The 19,241-nt window shown below is 34.0% G+C and overlaps 1 protein-coding gene and 1 long non-coding RNA gene across 2 annotated transcripts in view; one reads left to right on the plus strand and one right to left on the minus strand.

The window, feature by feature from the left end:
- The window catches only part of LOC136845480 (prolyl 4-hydroxylase subunit alpha-1-like), a 91,300-nt gene extending 73,053 nt beyond the window's left edge, over window positions 1–18,247 (minus strand). The window contains exons 1-2 of the mRNA XM_067115653.1: window positions 18,154–18,247; window positions 1,494–1,650 (exon numbers count right to left, since the gene is read on the minus strand). Coding sequence (XP_066971754.1) covers window positions 1,494–1,650; window positions 18,154–18,169 — 173 coding nt within the window. The 5' untranslated portion in view covers window positions 18,170–18,247. The remainder of the gene's footprint in view (window positions 1–1,493; window positions 1,651–18,153) is intronic.
- LOC136845563 (uncharacterized) lies at window positions 10,162–10,949 on the plus strand. Its single transcript, XR_010855183.1, has 2 exons — window positions 10,162–10,557; window positions 10,795–10,949. It is a non-coding gene; the product is annotated as an uncharacterized lncRNA (long non-coding RNA).
- Window positions 18,248–19,241: the final 994 nt, after the last annotated feature.

The raw sequence follows: 19,241 nt of genomic DNA on the forward strand, positions 1-19,241 counted from the left end.
AACAGCTTCATCAGTTCTCATGAAATATTTAGTGGGAGGCAAAAGTCAGCAAGATGAGAAGCCTATGGATCGCATTGATTTATTCTTCCATAATATGGCTTCGACAGTAAGATATTTTCATCCTTTTCAAAGAAATTCTGCAAAACACGGGTGCTTTGAATACTTTCTTATTTTGATGTAAAGCGAATTGTTGGACAAGGTCCATTCACCCCAGGACTCCAAACAATAACATTTTCTTGTCAAGTTAGTACAAAATATAGTAACTTTTTTGCCACGAATATTGAATAAGTCCTGACTGTATTTATGCTTGACGTCTAGCATTCAGTAAAGAATCAGTATTAGATTTAATTAAGTGGTGACGGCAATGTAGTTATTGTTTGCTTCTATCTTGAGCGGTTCTAACCATATGTATTCTGTTTTCGCTTCTTCGACAGCTAATCAGTATTATATTATATTATGCTAAGATATCACTAAACGACAAACAGCAAAATGTTTGCTGCTGAGGAATGATCTCTGTGTTCTCAGGTTTGCTTCTAGGGTGAATCGTTATTTTTACATTTATAAAAAGAAATAAATTTTATTTTTAGGAAGCTAAGGTCCAGGTACGACACCTGCTTGCAGACTGACTGTATCCTGGGCGAATAAAGTTAACTCATTGACATTTTGCTAGAGAGCAAGCAACAGTGTGAACATACCATGAAATAAAGTTCAGTTTTACTAGAAAATTTAGATCGACTGTAAAGTTTCTGTTCTCTTCATTCTCACAGGGAACACTTGGGGCTTCAGTGACGTTTGTTTATCAATCAAGTTATGAAAAACATGTCCATTGAATAAAGGTAGTTTTACAAGAAAATTTATATTTCGATTTTAATGACACTGCTAAGGAAAACTCGGGAGGTCACGGATTTTAGTTTCTTTTTTTTAATGATGAAATATTGTCATCTTGGAAAGGAAAGTCAAGTAAAATCTGTGATAATGAATTTCTCACATAATTTCAAGACTGATAAATTTGAAAATAAAATAAATGTAAATTATACCTGAGTCATTCAAGAGAAATCAATATTCTGGGGTTAAAAAATGCCAGTTTCAGGACCTCCTGTCTGGACTTGAAGAATATTATGAAATTCTCCTTTTAAATGTTCTAGAAATATTTAAAATGTTAAGGAAAAACTCAGTATTCTTTATTATCGGCAAAACTAATACTAAGAGCTTTGACAGTGTGATTCCCAGCACTCATCCCTTGGTTCCCAATTTTACCATTAAAAGCTGGATATACTGTATTGGTAACAGCACCGTTATACTACTTCCTATGTCAGGACAAATCAGTGTATTTGCAATCGGTTTTGAGCTAACATATCCTACCTAGACGACTTCTCTATAATATTGCAACTATATTTCAAAGTCAGTTTGGAATATATGTACACAGAATTCGTGGTAAGGCGGCAATAGATTACGGAATTATGGCTATTTTTCAACCATATCATCATTATTACCTGGCCACTTCTAACAGATAAGTGGGGAGGAAGGACAGAATTTCTGCAACCTTCCGGTCGAAGACAAAAAGATCATTCATGTGAGTTAGAGAAGAATATAACTCGCCCGACACGCCATTTCCCTCCACGGCTGCGCCTTTGAATATCATCAGGATACCTGGAAAGGGATTTTGACAATAGTTGAATATGATAAGAAGAGGCAGAAAAGAGGAAGAATTGGCTAATAACAGTTGTTGCTGTTCAAACTGCAACTTTAAATGTCATGTGCTTGGATGGATGACCAACTAGGAACAACATATACTACAGATAAATATTGATAAATATAGCACGGCTAAAGCTGGTCACTTAGCCCCTGAATATCAGTTCCAATTGGAATGGAAACACTGTCTGGGGCCATCCGGCTCTGCAACGGAGAAGGCTGACACTTGAAGAGAAGATACCAATAAAAATCATAAAACTAATAAATGATAACGGAAGACCGGTCGTTGTTGGCAAAATACCCTAAGACCTTTTGCGTGATGACTGGTATTATAGTAACCTTGTTCCATGTAGATACTCTGTGCATGGGAACAGCACGCTCATTGATGCCATAATCAGTATTATTATTATTATTATTATTATTATTATTATTATTATTATTATTATTATTATTATTATATTTATTCAGATGATAAACCCTCACCCATATGGAACAAGCCTACAGGGGCTATTGACTTGAAATTCAAGCTTCCAAAGAGTATGGTGTTCATTTGAAAGAAGTTACAGATGATGGGAAATACAGAAATAAGAAATCAGTTATTAGAAAAGAAAAAATAAAGATGAACCGGCGGATGGCAAAAAATAAAAAATGAATAAAAAATATGCGCCGAAGTTTCTTAGGCGTAATGTATATTTTAAGATGAACAGGCGGATGGCAGGGAAATAAAAACAAGCCAAAATGAAAATAGATCTTCATTCGGTAATCTCGGTGTAATGCTGCAGCCGCTGAGCGTATAATCAAGTCCCAAAAAACTTTAACTTCGGTGGTCTCGGTGGTGGCCTATCCTATATTGTTGCCAGAAGCTGCAAAACTACTGAGGCTGAGTTTGATGATTGGAGGGTGGATGATCAACATACTAATTTGCAGCCCTCTAGCCACAGTAGTTTGTAAGATCTGAGGGCTGACAGAAAAAGTGCGGACAGAATGAAGTGTGGACGGACAGACAAAGGCGGCACGATAGTTTTCTTTTACAGAAAACTAAAAATAGCAGAAGTATTGGTAAAAGGTGAAGCAGTACCAGGAAAGGTAGTGACGATGCTAATAACATACTGTTATCAGTAGCATATGTTTTCCTGGAGAATATGTCTTTTCGGTTACTTTCTTGTATGAACTCGGTTGTCAGGGTATAGTCGAAGACAATATAGATCACGACTTACGAATGTTCCTTGATGCGTGAATTAAAACGCCGTTAAAACAGTATATGGTAATAAATAATCATCATCATCATCATCATCATCATTATTATTATTATTATTATTATTATTATTATTATTATTATTATTATTATTATTATTGTAGCAAACCCTAGTAACAAAAAAAAGTATGAACTAAAATAAAACTATTCCTACTTATTGCGTCCTAGTTGTCTGTACAGTCTCTCTCTCTCTCTCTCTCTCTCTCTCTCTCTCTCTATCTATATATATATATATATATATATATATATATATATATATATATATATATATATATATATATATATATATATATATATATATATATATATATATATATATATATATATATATATATATATATATATATATATATATATATATATATATATATATATATATATATATATATATATATATATATATATATATATATATATATATATATATATATATATATATATATATATATATATATATATATATATATATATATATATATATATATATATATACACACACAGCATGTTGTATGGAAGAACACCCAAACAACCTTGGTAGCTGACGGAGTAGAGCGACTCTCTCTCTCTCTCTTCTTTCATTCTCGTCCCCTCTCTCTCGATTCTTCTCTCCCTCAGAATACCCTAAACTATAGTGTGGAAATTAGACCTAATCTTACCAAAAATAGTTTATTCTGTAAAGCTAACAAACAACAAGTTAAAAACATGGTAATTAGGAAAAGAAAGTGTTAAAAACAAGAGAGGAATGTAAATGATAAATGAATATCTCCCCAACAAAACACCTAAGCAAACACCGAAATCATGAAAGGGGTTCTTCCACATTTCATTCACTCCCCAACAAGTCTCCATGTAAACACAAGTTCTTAAGTCATTGTTCCTTTAAGGTGACCATTTCCCACTAATCGCTATGTTGCGCATGTCTGTGCAGGTGCGTGTCCACCCGAATTAACCATGGTTCCATAGAAACGTTCTGCCAAAGAAAGGAACCATCTCTATTAAAAATCAAAGATTACCCAGTTCATCAACGTACAGCAACTCATCATATAAGTGTCAGAAAATGGTAAAGGAACACTCACTCTCCTGTGAATGGGAATTCCAATTCCCAGCGTGTCCAACATGTCCTTCCAATCTGATTTATCACAAACGAGAGAGTACACTTTCACAGGCCTCTTCACACCGGGCATTTTTGTAAAGAACAAACAGATTCATGTTTCCGTTTAACACACCCAGAAATCCGACTAGAACCAGACCTCCAGGCTTCTAGAACAATCCATGCTGACTTTACTTCCATTACACCTGGTCTGTATCCAAGGTACCTTCGACAGGGTTGACGATGCAGAATTTGCACTGAAAGTGCCCAGTCATGCCTGGCCTCAGCACCGCATTTCACATAGTCACATTCATAAAACACACACACACACACATACATACATATATATATATATATATATATATATATATATATATATATATATATATATATATATATATGTATATATATATATATATATATATATATATATATATATATATGATATATGAAGCTACAAATGTTGTTTAATATCTAATTCACGCTACCTCGGGAATATCCCCAATGGGGAATTATCACCGAAGGGGAATTTTTATAAGTGATAAATGGATCAGTGCCACCGGGTCCCGATCTCTCGACACGATACTTTCCAACAACTCCAATCGACAGTCAGACCACTGAGCCACCAAGAGAGGTATAAGTTAATGCCGAGTCTGCCGTACTTAATTACCCGTCGAGATAGGGAAATCATACTAAGCCTCAGTATTAACGCACCTCCACCATTAAAGCTCATTGGTACATTTGGAACACGCAGCTCTTATTATGAAATTTTTATCACACCGTGATTTATATACAATCAAGAAGCTACAAATGTTGTTTAATATCCAATTCACGCTACCTTGGGAATATCCCCGATGGGGAATTATCACCAACGGGGAATTTTTTATAAGTGATAAATGGATCAGTACTGCCGGGTCCCATCTCTCGACACGATACTTTCCAACAACTCCAGACTACTGTCAAACCACTGAGCCACCAAGAGAGGTATAAGCTAATGCCGAGTCTGCCGTACTTAATTACCCATCGAGAGTGGGAAGTTGTACTTAGCCTCGGCATTAACCCACCCCCACCATTATAGCTCATTGGTACATTTGGAACACGCAGCTCTTATTATGAAATTTTTATCACACCATGATTTATATACAATCATGAAGCTACAAATGTTGTTTAATATCCAGTTCATGCTACCTCGGGAATATCCCCGATGGGGAATTATCATCGAAGGCGAATTTTTATAAGTGATAAATGGATCAGTGCCGCCGGGTCCCAATCATTCGACACGATACTTTCCAACAGCTCCAGTCGACAGTCAAACCACTGAGCCACCAAGAGAGGTAAAAGCTAATACCGAGTCTGCCGTACTTAATTACCCATCGAGAGCGGGAAATTGTACTTAGCCTCGTGTCGAGAGATCATGACCCGGTGGTGCTGATCCATTTATCACTTATAAAAATTCCCCTTCGGTGATAATTCCCCATCGGGGATATTCCCGAGGTGGCGTAAATTGGATATAAAACAACATTTGTAGCTTCATGATTGTATGTGTGATAAAAATTTCATAATAAGAGCTGCATGTTCCAAGCGTACCAATGAGCTATAATGGTGGAGGTGGGTTAATGCCGAGGCTAAGTACAAAATCCAGCTCTCGACGGGTAATTAAGTACGGCAGACTCGGCATTAGCTTATACCTCTCTAGGTTGCTTAGTGGTTTGACCGTCGACTGGAGTTGTTGGAAAGTATCGTGCCGAATGATCGGGACCCGGCGGTACTGATCCATTCATCACTTATAAAAATTCCCCTTTGGTAATAATTCCCCATTGGGAATCTTCCTCAGGTAGTGTGAACAGGCTACTAAACAATATTTGTAGCTTCATGATTGTATATTAATCACGGTGTGATAAAAAATATATATATATATATATATATATATATATATATATATATATATATATATATATATATATATATATATATATATATATATATATATAATATAATATAATATAATATATATATGTATATATCTATCTATCTTTATATATATATATATATATATATATATATATATATATATATATATATATATATATATATATATATATATATATATATATATATATATATATATATATATATATATATATATAGAGAGAGAGAGAGAGAGAGAGAGAGAGAGAGAGAGAGAGAGAGAGACTGTACAGATATGTAAGAGACAATAAGTAGGAATAATATTTTTAATTAAGTTCATAGTTTTTTACAAGGGTTTGCTACAATAATAATAATAATAATAATAATAATAATAATAATAATAATAATAATAATAATAAGGATTATATATATATACATACATATATATATATATACATATTTATATATATCTATATATATAAATATATAAAATATACATATATATATATATATATATATATATATATATATATATATATATATATATACATATATATATCCAGTGCAGCACGAAGGGACGCGTGCCTGAGTATATTATAAAACCCACATCAGGAGTTTAGTGAAAACTGGGACTTTGAACAAGTATTTTCGTAATTTATTCTACATTTTCAAGTTCACACCGAATACAAAAACAGAAGGGGGGCAGGGTTACAGTTTTGTTAATCTGGGCAGCATGTTTTTTAAATAAAAAAGACAGGGACAAAGGATCTAGGGATAATCCAGGGTGGAGATTAACATTCCTGGTGGACGTAGCTTCAGTAAACAGTTTCTAGCAGATGCCTTTTCCGATGGTCGTTGACCTTGTAGATTATCGTTGACTTATCCCAGTTCATCGCATGGCCTGCCTTAAGCCTATGATCCACAGTGCCATTATTTGATAAGCCTCTTGAAATGGCATATTTGTGGTGGGAGCTTCTTACTTTTGGTCCTTTCGATGTCTGACCAATGCAAATCTTATTACATTCTTTGCAAGGAATACTGTATACAAAATTGTTTGAATTGGTTGGGCTTTTCTTAATAAGTTTATTTCTCAAAATATTATTATATTTAAATACTAAGTTAATATCAATAGTTTTTAAAATGCGCACTGCATGAATAAAATTAGGATAAAATGGTAAACAGAGAATATTATTAAGTTCTTTGTAAACACTGGTTGGATTGTAATATATCTTTTTTGTTTTATTTTTACAAAGTTCTGAAATATATGAAGAGTAACATAATGAATCTTCTATTATCTCAATAATTTTCAACTCCTTTTCCAAAAATTCAGGACTACAAATTCTAAGAGCTCTAAGATACATACTGGTAAATGTTGACACCTTAATATGTTTAGCATGGTTAGAGTAAAAACGAATATATGACAAATTATTCGTGGATATCATCCAAATTTCATTCCTGCAGTTCCTATTTTAAAAACTATTGATATTAACTTAGTATTTAAATATAATAATATTTTGAGAAATAAACCAATTAAGAATAGCCCAACCTATTCAAACAATATTGTATACAGCCTACCTTGCAAAGAATGTAATAAGATTTATATTGGACAAACATCAAAAGGACTAAAAGTAAGAAGCTCCCAGCACAAATATGGCATTTCAAGAGGCTTATCAAATAATGACATTGCAGATCTTAGAGCTTAAGACAGGCCATGCAATGAACTGGGATTAGAAACTGTTTATTGAAGCTACGTCCACCAGGAATGTTAATCTCCACCCTGGATTATCCTTAGATCCTTTGTCCTTGTCTTTTTTGCATAAAAAAACATGCTGCCCAGATTAACAAACCGTAACCCCGCCCCCCTTCTGGTTTTGTATATAAGGCTCTGTCAGCTTCTTTTGTATTCATTGTGAACTTGAAAATGTAGAATAAACTATACAAACTATATATATATATATATATATATATATATATATATGAATGTCTTTTCCTGTAATACTACAGTGTAATATGAAAATAAGGCCCATATAAATTGAAACCATATATTTCCCAGTTTCGGGCACTTGTTTCTGTGCCCCTGTTCACTAAGAATGGTGGAAAGTTACAATGGTATTATACAAAAAACATGAAGGTGTGGCCTTAGGCCTCCGATGTTAAGAGGTGGCGTTTCTTAAGAAAGGAGGACTTGACCAAATTCCCTAGTGGTTTTTGGCCTCGATTAGCTCCCGTTTGTTTGGTTTGGTCATCTTCTTCAAAAGGTTGCAGGATTAAAAGTGTCAATGGCGTCCGATTTCAATGTCACTCCTGACAGGTTCATATTGTTGGTTTGATTGATGATAGCAGATTCAGCATCTTTCTTTTGCATTACTCTTGAAAACCAACTCCGCCCCACTCCAGTTAATGACATGCCCTGTATTTCTAATATGTGACCCAAATTCCTCTCCGAGCGTCTCTTTTTGTGCTCTGTTATTCTTTGTCTATTGTCATGATTAAAGGTATCTTGTAAACTCCGGCTTCTTCCCTTTTGTTATTTAATTTATCGTTAACTCTCCGATGGATTTGGGATAATGGAAAATGAAAGGTATTATCAGAACTGAGTTGCTCGGTGGCCTTTTGGATGTTTTCATCGTATGGAAGCTTTATTTTGTTGATTGAAATCTATTGTCTGTTGTGAGTGGGACTTCACCATTTTTATTTGGTCTTAATAGCTAATTGTTTCATGTCTGATCCTCAGTATGTTTCAAACAAAGCAAATAAAATATACTCAGAGGTCCCTGACAAAAATGATTTCATCTTCCATACGATGAAAACATCCAAAAGGCCACCGAGCAACCCAGTTCTGATAATCCTTTCATTTTCCATTATCCCAAAAATCGGGATTCTTCTTAAAATAACAAAAGGGAAGAAGCCGAGCTTAAGATACCGTAATGTAGTTTAAAGAATAACAGAGCATGGACGCCGAGAGTTCGGGAATTTTCCTAATATTAGAAATACATATGTCATTAACTGAAGTTGGTTTCCAAGAGTAGCTGTCCGTAAAAAAAGAAAAGATATTACATCAATCAAACCAACAATATGAACCTTTGAAATCGGACGCCATTGGACACCTTAATCCTCGCAACTTTTGAAGAAGATGACCATTACCGCCAGATCCATCGCCAAACGGAGCTAATTAGGAATTTGGTCAATCTCTCCTTTCTTAAGAAACGCCAAACATCGGAGGCCTCATAGACACTTCATGTTTTTGTATATATACCATTGTAACTTTCCACCTGTCCATATTCTACCAGAATGCCCGAAATATATGGTTTCAACTTTAAATAGTGTTTGATATTCTTATTTTATATATATATATATATATATATATATATATATATATATATATATATATATATATATATATATATACGATCAAGAGTTCATGGAAAGGCGTTCTAATTGCATACTTTTATTCAAGAGCCGACGTTTCACATCGCTTGATGCATTTTCAAGGTTGAAAAAGTGGTTAAAAACAATAAATACTTGTATATATATGTGATAGGTATATACGAAATTTATCTCTCAACTTATTTACATTTTAGGCAGAACAGAGAGCAAAACATTACAAAAAGGGGAAGACAAATAACAGCAAAGTGGCACAGAACACCTACCCATATTGGCAGTAAAGGCTAGACTGACGTAAAGGAGAGTATAAATGAAAAAGACGCAAGGGGTAAAAAAAATATAAACATTAAGCAATAAACAGCTTATTTTTTAGTTTAAAAGAAATTTTATTTCTGAGTCAAATGACCGCCAGGAACTGCAAAAAGAATATGCTCCATATATTAAAGTCTTTATGTTGTTTATCTTAAAGTTAAAGAATGTAGCACTTTCAGAATTCATTTCAAGACCGGTAAAAGTGGACTTTCTGAAAATGCTAAAACTTAAGAGTGACTTACTGTTTATGGTAGTTTTGGTAATGCTTACATCTAAAAAGTTAAGATAATATATATTATGTTACTAGGATAATGCTTATCCTAGTAACATAATATATTATTATAATCAACAAGAAGTTGTGCACTGCAGGCCTCCCCCCCCAAACCCTATTTTACCCTTTGTTTATTGAGAACCGCATGGCCGATCGTATTTGACTTAGAAATCAGAGCCTGGTTATCAACATTCCGATCTGTCCTTTTTTTACCTGGAACAGATATTGAGATGACACAGATAAAAGGGCCAGGAGGAGACTTAATGCCACTCCCTTAATAAGCTTAGCCCAACTAAGCTTCTTAAGACGGCCTTCCTAAAGGCAAATTAAGCTGCCTGAATTATCTTACCTCCGCAGGAAACCTGGGAAGAGGCCACCGAATCATTTGAACACCTGGCCAGTGACACACCGTTTGCACACGGCTCCTACCCCTGGCCACGTGCCTTAAAAGGAAGAGACCGAAGCAGTTAAGGAGTTAGTTAGTTGTGGGGGCAGAAGCCATGCAGTAACAGCACATGGGCGAGCGGTAACTTTGCTGAGAGAACATTTCTCCCCCGTCTGACTCCAGACTCCAGTCATCCTCGAAGGCACCGCCATACATGTGATCGTCCCTCGTCCTTATTTCGTCAGAGACCCACTTCCCCTAAGGTAAAGTGCGAGTGAAGACTTTCGGTCACGACAATTTGCCCTTTAGAAAGCTTGGAGTACCAGCATTTCACTTCTGTCCTTGTGCCAGTTTATCCAGTGCCATTTCCAATGTCCTGTGTTCGAGTGTAAAGTGGTCATTCATTCCTCGAGTCTTTGGCACCCTCAGTGCAAACTCGAGTCATATTCGGTGTTATATTGTTCCTTTACTCGTGTGTAATGTGTAAATCTCTCTTGCAGAGGGACCTATTCGCAGTGGACTCATCTTGCCCTTTGCCTTGCCATTAATCAAGACTCCAGTAGAAGGATCTTCAGGCGTTGCAAGCCCTTTATCAATTTACTTATCCAGTTTCCCTTCAAATGCTTTCTTTTGTAAATATAATTCTTTAATTTATCCCAAGTGTTTACGTAATATTTCCTTATGAAGTAGAGCCTTCAGCTCCTAAATTCTCCCCTTTTTCCTATTTTTTTTACGATTTCCCTTTACGCAAGTCAGAACTCCAAGGCCAATTAAATAAAGTTTCCGTTGCCGGCCTGTAAAATACCATAAACCCAGGGAAATACGTAAAAATATAAAGAAATAAGAAAGTTCCTAAATAAATCTCTTAGTATAAGTAGCAAAATAAATATACCAAGGGTTGATAAACTGACTATGTATTTTAAATTGCCATATATAAGTGATTAATGTTCTAAATGTGTTACAAGAGAACTAAAAAATGTGTTTAAGTATAGCTTTCCCCACATTAGCCCCAAGTTAAAATTTACCAACAACCGTACTATTCAAGCGTTGTTAAACCATAAGGATATACTTCCTTCAGACCTTTTGTCTGGCATCACCTATTTTGGCCAGTCAACGAGATCAGTCTGGGCAAGAGCTTCCGAACATTATGGCATTTCTCCTCGTACTGGCTGCTTGCTGGCCAAGCCAACCAGATCACTGATTTTGCAACATAGAGGAATGTAATATAGGTAGAAGATTAGAAAATTTTAGTATTCTTGGTACTTTTAATGAAGAATCATTATTGAGAATCTCTGAGTCGATCGAAATATTTTTTAGAAAACCAGATCTTAACCCTGACAATTCATCTTATCCCTCGCTTTTAATATAAATTATTTGATAATTCATTTATAATGTAAACTGTTCAATTTCTGTTTTACCCACTAAGTAGTTTATTTACTATTGTAAGTCATTTTAACGATTTTATCAGTTATCTCTAATGTTGTCACCTTTGCTCAGCTTTATCAGCCAATAATGACTGTATAATCTTTTAACTATTAAAATGCTGTAATGTCTCTTTTAGGCTTGAAAATGTTGTTATGAAGAAATAACGAAACGCGTCATAAAATAAAATGTGGTGGTTCTTAACTTGCGCTCTTCTTTTCCTGCTGAGACTGAGATTTCCAAAACATCTGTCTTCTTTCACTATATATATATATATATATATATATATATATATATATATATATATATATATATATATATATATATATATATATGTATATATATATATATATATATATATATATATGTGTGTGTGTGTGTGTATATATGTGTATATATACATATATATATATATATATAATATATAGATATATAAAATATATTTATATATATATATATATATAATATATATATATATTTATATATATATATATATATATATATATATATATATATATAAATATATAATATATATATATATATATATAAAATACATGTATATATACACACAAATATAAATACATACATACATATATATGTATGTGTATATATATACAGTATATATATGTGTGTACAGGTATATATATATATATATATATATATATATATATATATATGTGTGTGTGTGTATATATATATATATATATATATCACATTTACCAACAGGTGAAAAATAAGAAACAGGGTGGGGTCCCGACCGGTTTCGACTTTATTTCCAAGCCATTGACGAAGGACTGATACAGAGTGTGAGAAGTCACAAATATATATACTACAAGAACAGTACTGACGAACATACAAAACCGTTAGAGGCTCCATATCCCCAACTCAGGCCGGTGTCGAGGTAGGAGTGGCCTTTAAAACTCATTTGGCTAAAAATCACAATAGACTCTCAGGGGACATTGCTGATAAACAGACCATACCCCACCTCAGATCCACACCTGACAGGTGTCATGGAGGCGGAGTTTGGAAACTCATTAACATTACTACCCTCGTACTGTGTTTACAAATATGATAATCCTATTTTCATACATCTCTACTGCCTACCTTAAAGTTTAAACAATTTACAAATTTCTTTTGATATTAAAGGATCAAGTTTATACATTCCTTGACTGATATTCATATTATGGTTGTAACTTTCTTTTATGAAGCTAGATTCAATGATGTTCCTTTCCAGTGCATTATTAGAATATACAATCCTTTTGCCCCTTCCCAGTTGATAGCATGATTGTTCTCACTAACATGTACAAATATACCACTGTTCCTTGTGCATATCTCACACATTTCTTATGTTGTTCAATTCTTTTTCAGTGCTTTCCCAGTTTGGCCAATATAAAAGTTGTCACAAGACTTACACGGAATTTTATATACACCCTTTAATATTGTCTGGGGAGTTCTTGATAAGTACATTTTTCATTGTTGTATTGTTCTTAAATGCGACATTAACACAAAATTCTTAAGAAGATGAGGATATCTTTCATACTATTATTGTAAGGCAGAACAAGCAAATTTTTTTGTGTTGTAAGGTTCTTTCTGGTTTTGATACATAGTCTTTTTTTGCCGCTTCAAATGCACTGTTTAATACACTATCAGGATATTTCAATTTTTGCCTGCATTCCTAATCTTATCTATTTCATCATCAATATATTCAGGGCTACATACCCGTAATGCTCTTAAAAACATAGATGAAAACACTGACTTTTTAACCTTATTGCTTTGTCCAGAATAGAAATGCACATAGGAAGAAATATTAGTGGGTTTTCTATACACACTATATTTAAACTCACTACTATTTCTTCGTATGAGGACATCCAGAAACGGTAAGCACCCATCATTTTCCATTTCCATCGTGAATTTAATTGATGGTACTAATTGATTTAACTTAGCAAAAAGTTTTTACATCTTGGTTCCCTGGCCATACACAAATTATGTCGTCAACATACCTAAACCATGTTACATTACGTGGGATTATGTTGTTTTAATATCTTCTTTTCAAAAAATTCCATATATAAGTTACTTAACACTGGGGATAGAGGGTTTCCCATTGCCATACCAAAATTTTGTGAGTAAAATTTACCATTAAATTCAAATTTACAATCTTTTACACATAATTTAATCAGTTCAATTAAAGTACTTTTAGAAAATGGGATATCCAGCTGTGTGTTCTCTAACAATTCAGATAAAAACTTCATCAGATCATCTATTGGCACCTTTGTGAATAGTGATACAACATCAAAACTTACGAGCCTGGATTCACTATTAATCTCTACACTATTTAGTTTATTTATCAGGTCCACATTATTCTTGATATTTGCATTTGAGATGGTACCTACTAATGGGTTGAGAATATCTAAGTACTTCGCTAGCTTGTATGATGCGGAACCAACTGAACTGATAATTGGCCTGGCAGGAAAGTTTGCTTTGTGAGTTTTTATTGTACCATACATGTATGGTAGCGATGGAGAGGTCACACACAACTTCTTTATAAGGCTTTCGTTACCTTTTAACAGGTTTTTCACTTTCTTATTGAAACCACTATTCACATTGTCTATCAGGGTTCTTATTTAATTCTTTATATGTGTTATCATCACCTAAAAGATTTTGCATTTTTCTATATATTCACTTTTATTTAAAATTACAAGGGCGCCTGATTTATCTGCTTTTGTCATGTGTATATTTTATCTTTTTCAGTTCATTAATAGCAACCATAAATCTTTTGGGGACGTTTGTGGTGTCTGATTTTTTCATACTTCCATAAATCACTCCTTAACCATGTTCACTTCTTCATTCGTTAAATCACTATATTTTTTCCAAATTACACAGTCCTTTAGTTATTTCCACACTGTTCCTTCCGCCAGGAGATAAAGCAAAGTTTAAACCGTAGCCTAAGGCACTAGTTACATTTCTATCCAGCTGTTTGTTTGATAAGTTGACGACACATTCATGATTGGCGTTGTTGGTCCAAGGGCTTCTTTCAATCAATAGTTTCATTTTATTATCGTGTTTCCGTTTCAGTTTCCGATACACTTGATTCCTCATCTTCACATGACAATATTCACGTAGGGAATCTCTCCAATCTGGTGGTATTGAAGCTTCAAAATGTCGTCTTTTCCTCGTGAGATCTTCAAAATTCTTTTTGGTTTCCAATGTTTTGATGCTGATATGTTTTTCAATATGGCACGTTGTATTTCACCGAAGGTTGGTCTTCTAATTTCAGCAAGGAATTGGTTATGAACGATCTTGGTATCACTTGTTCATCCCGACATTCACGTAAAACCGTTTCTTATTTTTCACCTGTGGTAATGTGCGTGATAAATGAATCACGTACAAAAGTGATAATAATCATCAATGGATACCACGCGCTCCTTCCGATCTTTCTGTGTTCTTTTCCCCATCTTGGAATATGCCGTCAGAGAATTTGCCGACGCCCTCACTCAAGCTCATACCAACAAGGAACACCTGCGGTTTTTACGTGAATGTCGGGATGAACAAGTGATACCAAGATCGTTCATAACCACCCTTGCTGAAATTAGAAGACCAACCCTTCGGTGAAATACAACGTGCCATATTGGAAAAACATATCAACATCAAAACATTGAAACCAAAAAGAATTTTGAAGATCTCACGAGGAAAAAGACGACATTTTGAAGCTTCAATACCACAGATTGGAGAGATTCCCACGTGAATATTGTCATGTGAAGATGAGGAATCAAGTGTATCGGAAACTGAAACGAAACACGATAATAAAATGAAACTGTTGATTGAAAGAAGCCCTTGGACCAACAACGCCAATCATGAATGTGTCGTCAACTTATCAAACAAACAGCTGGATAGAAATGTAACTAGTGCCTTAGGCTACGGTTTAAACTTTGCTTTATCTCTGGCGGAAGGAACAGTGTGGAAATAACTAAAGGACTGTGTAATTTGGAAAAATATAGTGATTTAACGAATGAAGAAGTGAACATGATTAAGGGGAGTGATTTATGGAAGTATGAAAAATCAGACACCACAAACGTCCCAAAAGATTTATGGTTGCTATTAATGAACTGAAAAAGATAAAAATATACACATGACAAAAGCAGATAAATCAGGCGCCCTTTGTAATTTTAAATAAAAGTGAATATATAGAAAAAATGCAAAATCTTTTAGGTGATGATAACACATATAAAGAATTAAATAAGAACCCGATAGACAATGTGAATAGTGGTTTCAATAAGAAAGTGAAAAACCTGTTAAAAGGTAACGAAAGCCTTATAAAGAAGTTGTGTGTGACCTCTCCATCGCTACCATACATGTATGGTACAATAAAAACTCACAAAGCAAACTTTCCTGCCAGGCCAATTATCAGTTCAGTTGGTTCCGCATCATACAAGCTAGCGAAGTACTTAGTAGATATTCTCAACCCATTAGTAGGTACCATCTCAAATGCAAATATCAAGAATAATGTGGACCTGATAAATAAACTAAATAGTGTAGAGATTAATAGTGAATCCAGGCTTGTAAGTTTTGATGTTGTATCACTATTCACAAAGGTGCCAATAGATGATCTGATGAAGTTTTTATCTGAATTGTTAGAGAACACACAGCTGGATATCCCATTTTCTAAAAAGTACTTTAATTGAACTGATTAAATTATGTGTAAAAGATTGTAAATTTGAATTTAATGGTAAATTTTACTCACAAAATTTTGGTATGGCAATGGGAAACCCTCTATCCCCAGTGTTAAGTAACTTATATATGGAATTTTTGAAAAGAAGATATTAAACAACATAATCCCACGTAATGTAACATGGTTTAGGTATGTTGACGACATAATTTGTGTATGGCCAGGGACCAAGATGTAAAAAACTTTTTGCTAAGTTAAATCAATTAGTACCATCAATTAAATTCACGATGGAAATGGAAAATGATGGGTGCTTACCGTTTCTGGATGTCCTCATACGAAGAAATAGTAGTGAGTTTAAATATAGTGTGTATAGAAAACCCACTAATATTTCTTCCTATGTGCATTTCTATTCTGGACAAAGCAATAAGGTTAAAAAGTCAGTGTTTTCATCTATGTTTTTAAGAGCATTACGGGTATGTAGCCCTGAATATATTGATGATGAAATAGATAAGATTAGGAATGCAGGCAAAAATTGAAATATCCTGATAGTGTATTAAACAGTGCATTTGAAGCGGCAAAAAGACTATGTATCAAAACCAGAAAGAACCTTACAACACAAAAAATTTGCTTGTTCTGCCTTATAATAATAGTATGAAAGATATCCTCATCTTCTTAAGAATTTTGGTGTTAATGTCGCATTTAAGAACAATACAACAATGAAAAATGTACTTATCAAGAACTCCCAGACAATATTAAAGGGTGTGTATATAAAATTCCGTGTAAGTCTTGTGACAACTTTTATATTGGCCAAACCGGGAAAGCACTGGAAAAAGAATTGAACAACATAAGAAATGTGTGAGATATGCACAAGGGAACAGTGGTATATTTGTACATGTTAGTGAGAACAATCATGCTATCAACTGGGAAGGGGCAAAAAGGATTGTATATTCTAATAATGCACTGAAAGGAACATCATTGAATCTAGCTTCATAAAAGAAAGTTACAACCATAATATGAATATCAGTCAAGGAATGTATAAACTTGATCCTTTAATATCAAAAGAAATTTGTAAATTGTTTAAACTTTAAGGTAGGCAGTAGAGATGTATGAAAATAGGATTATCATATTTGTAAACACAGTACGAGGGTAGTAATGTTAATGAGTTTCCAAACTCCGCCTCCATGACACCTGTCAGGTGTGGATCTGAGGTGGGGTATGGTCTGTTTATCAGCAATGTCCCCTGAGAGTCTATTGTGATTTTTAGCCAAATGAGTTTTAAAGGCCACTCCTACCTCGACACCGGCCTGAGTGGGGATATGGAGCCTCTAACGGTTTTGTATGTTCGTCAGTACTGTTCTTGTAGTATATATATTTGTGACTTCTCACACTCTGTATCAGTCCTTCGTCAATGGCTTGGAAATAAAGTCGAAACCGGTCAGGACCTACACCCGTTTCTTATTTTTCACCTGTGGTAATGTGTGATAAATGAATCACGTACAAATGATAATAATCATATATATATATATATATATATATATATATATATATATATATATATATATATATATATATATATATATATATATATATATATATATATTAAAAGTTCTACGTTGCCGAATATTAAAAATTCATAAAAAGCAGATTTACAATACAATGTGTCCGAAGTTGATAAAAAGAACAAAATAGGAAACCTAACTTAGCCGTAAAAAGCTTGCCAGACAAAAGAGACTTCATGAATAACGAAGTGGTCAAAATGTAACAATACACTCACCAAATAACACGAACATTTTCGGGAGATTCTCTTGACTTTTTGTAGTAGAACGATGACACCAAAATGACCTTCACTTGAAGCTCTCCTGAGGATTCTGTTGAATGAAAAAATCATAACACTTATTTGCGTAATGCGAAGAAATCACATTTACGTATACAGTAACATTCCCAATTGTATTTCTCTTGATTTGTACAAAAATTTATCCCGTAAATTAATTAATGTGAATATCAGGGTTACACAGGTGAAAGGTCATGTCTCTAGGTTAATAACATGCCTCAGTAAAGAAAGAAATGGTGAAATAAAAAAAAATCACAAATATCATACAACTATAGATAGATAGATAAGCAGATAGACAGCAAGGCAGATAGATAGCAATGTGATAAAGGAAAACGTTATTGCTTAAACTGAGGTGTTAAGTCAGTTGTTCTAAGTACACTGGTCAACTACTCAGGGGTTCGTTATACTGTCAGTTCAGATAGGTTACGTCCCATCTCTTGAAGCTAGCTAGTTGCCTTTGACGAAACTAGATGAATTTGCACAACATGAATAATTTCGCTTCTTACTGCCTTGCTCCACTTTCAGTTTGTTTTCCGGACTCTCAACAGCTAATTCGTCATTTTGCAGCCATGTCAGAACCACAACTTCTCAGATTATGATAAATGCTTCCGAAAGAGAGACCGGATAGATTTGTGTGTTTGGGTGGTAAATGATGAAGTTGAAGTCTGTGTACCAAGCATTAGAACTGCTGTTGTTTATGTATACTCTGAAGGTCTGTAATGGGAACAGATGTGGGGTCGTTAATAAATCTAGCAATAATTTGCAACAAAACAAATAAATGGATAAATGATTTTCTCGTCAGCTTTCTTCAACAAAAAAAAAGCTAAGGTTAAGTCTTTATTTTATTGCTCCTGGCCAACTTGAAATGTATTATTACTATGATTACTACTACACATGCACATGTGCACATATTCGTAGTGAACAAGCCCAAAAGGTCACTATCCAGCTCTGATTCGACGAACAAGGGCATCGAAGTAAATTGATGTGCAGATGATAATGAATAAGTAACAAAAAACAAATGGACAAAAGTA

The sequence above is a fragment of the Macrobrachium rosenbergii genome, chromosome 14 (genome assembly GCF_040412425.1).
Source record: "Macrobrachium rosenbergii isolate ZJJX-2024 chromosome 14, ASM4041242v1, whole genome shotgun sequence".
Classification (NCBI taxonomy): domain Eukaryota; kingdom Metazoa; phylum Arthropoda; class Malacostraca; order Decapoda; family Palaemonidae; genus Macrobrachium; species Macrobrachium rosenbergii.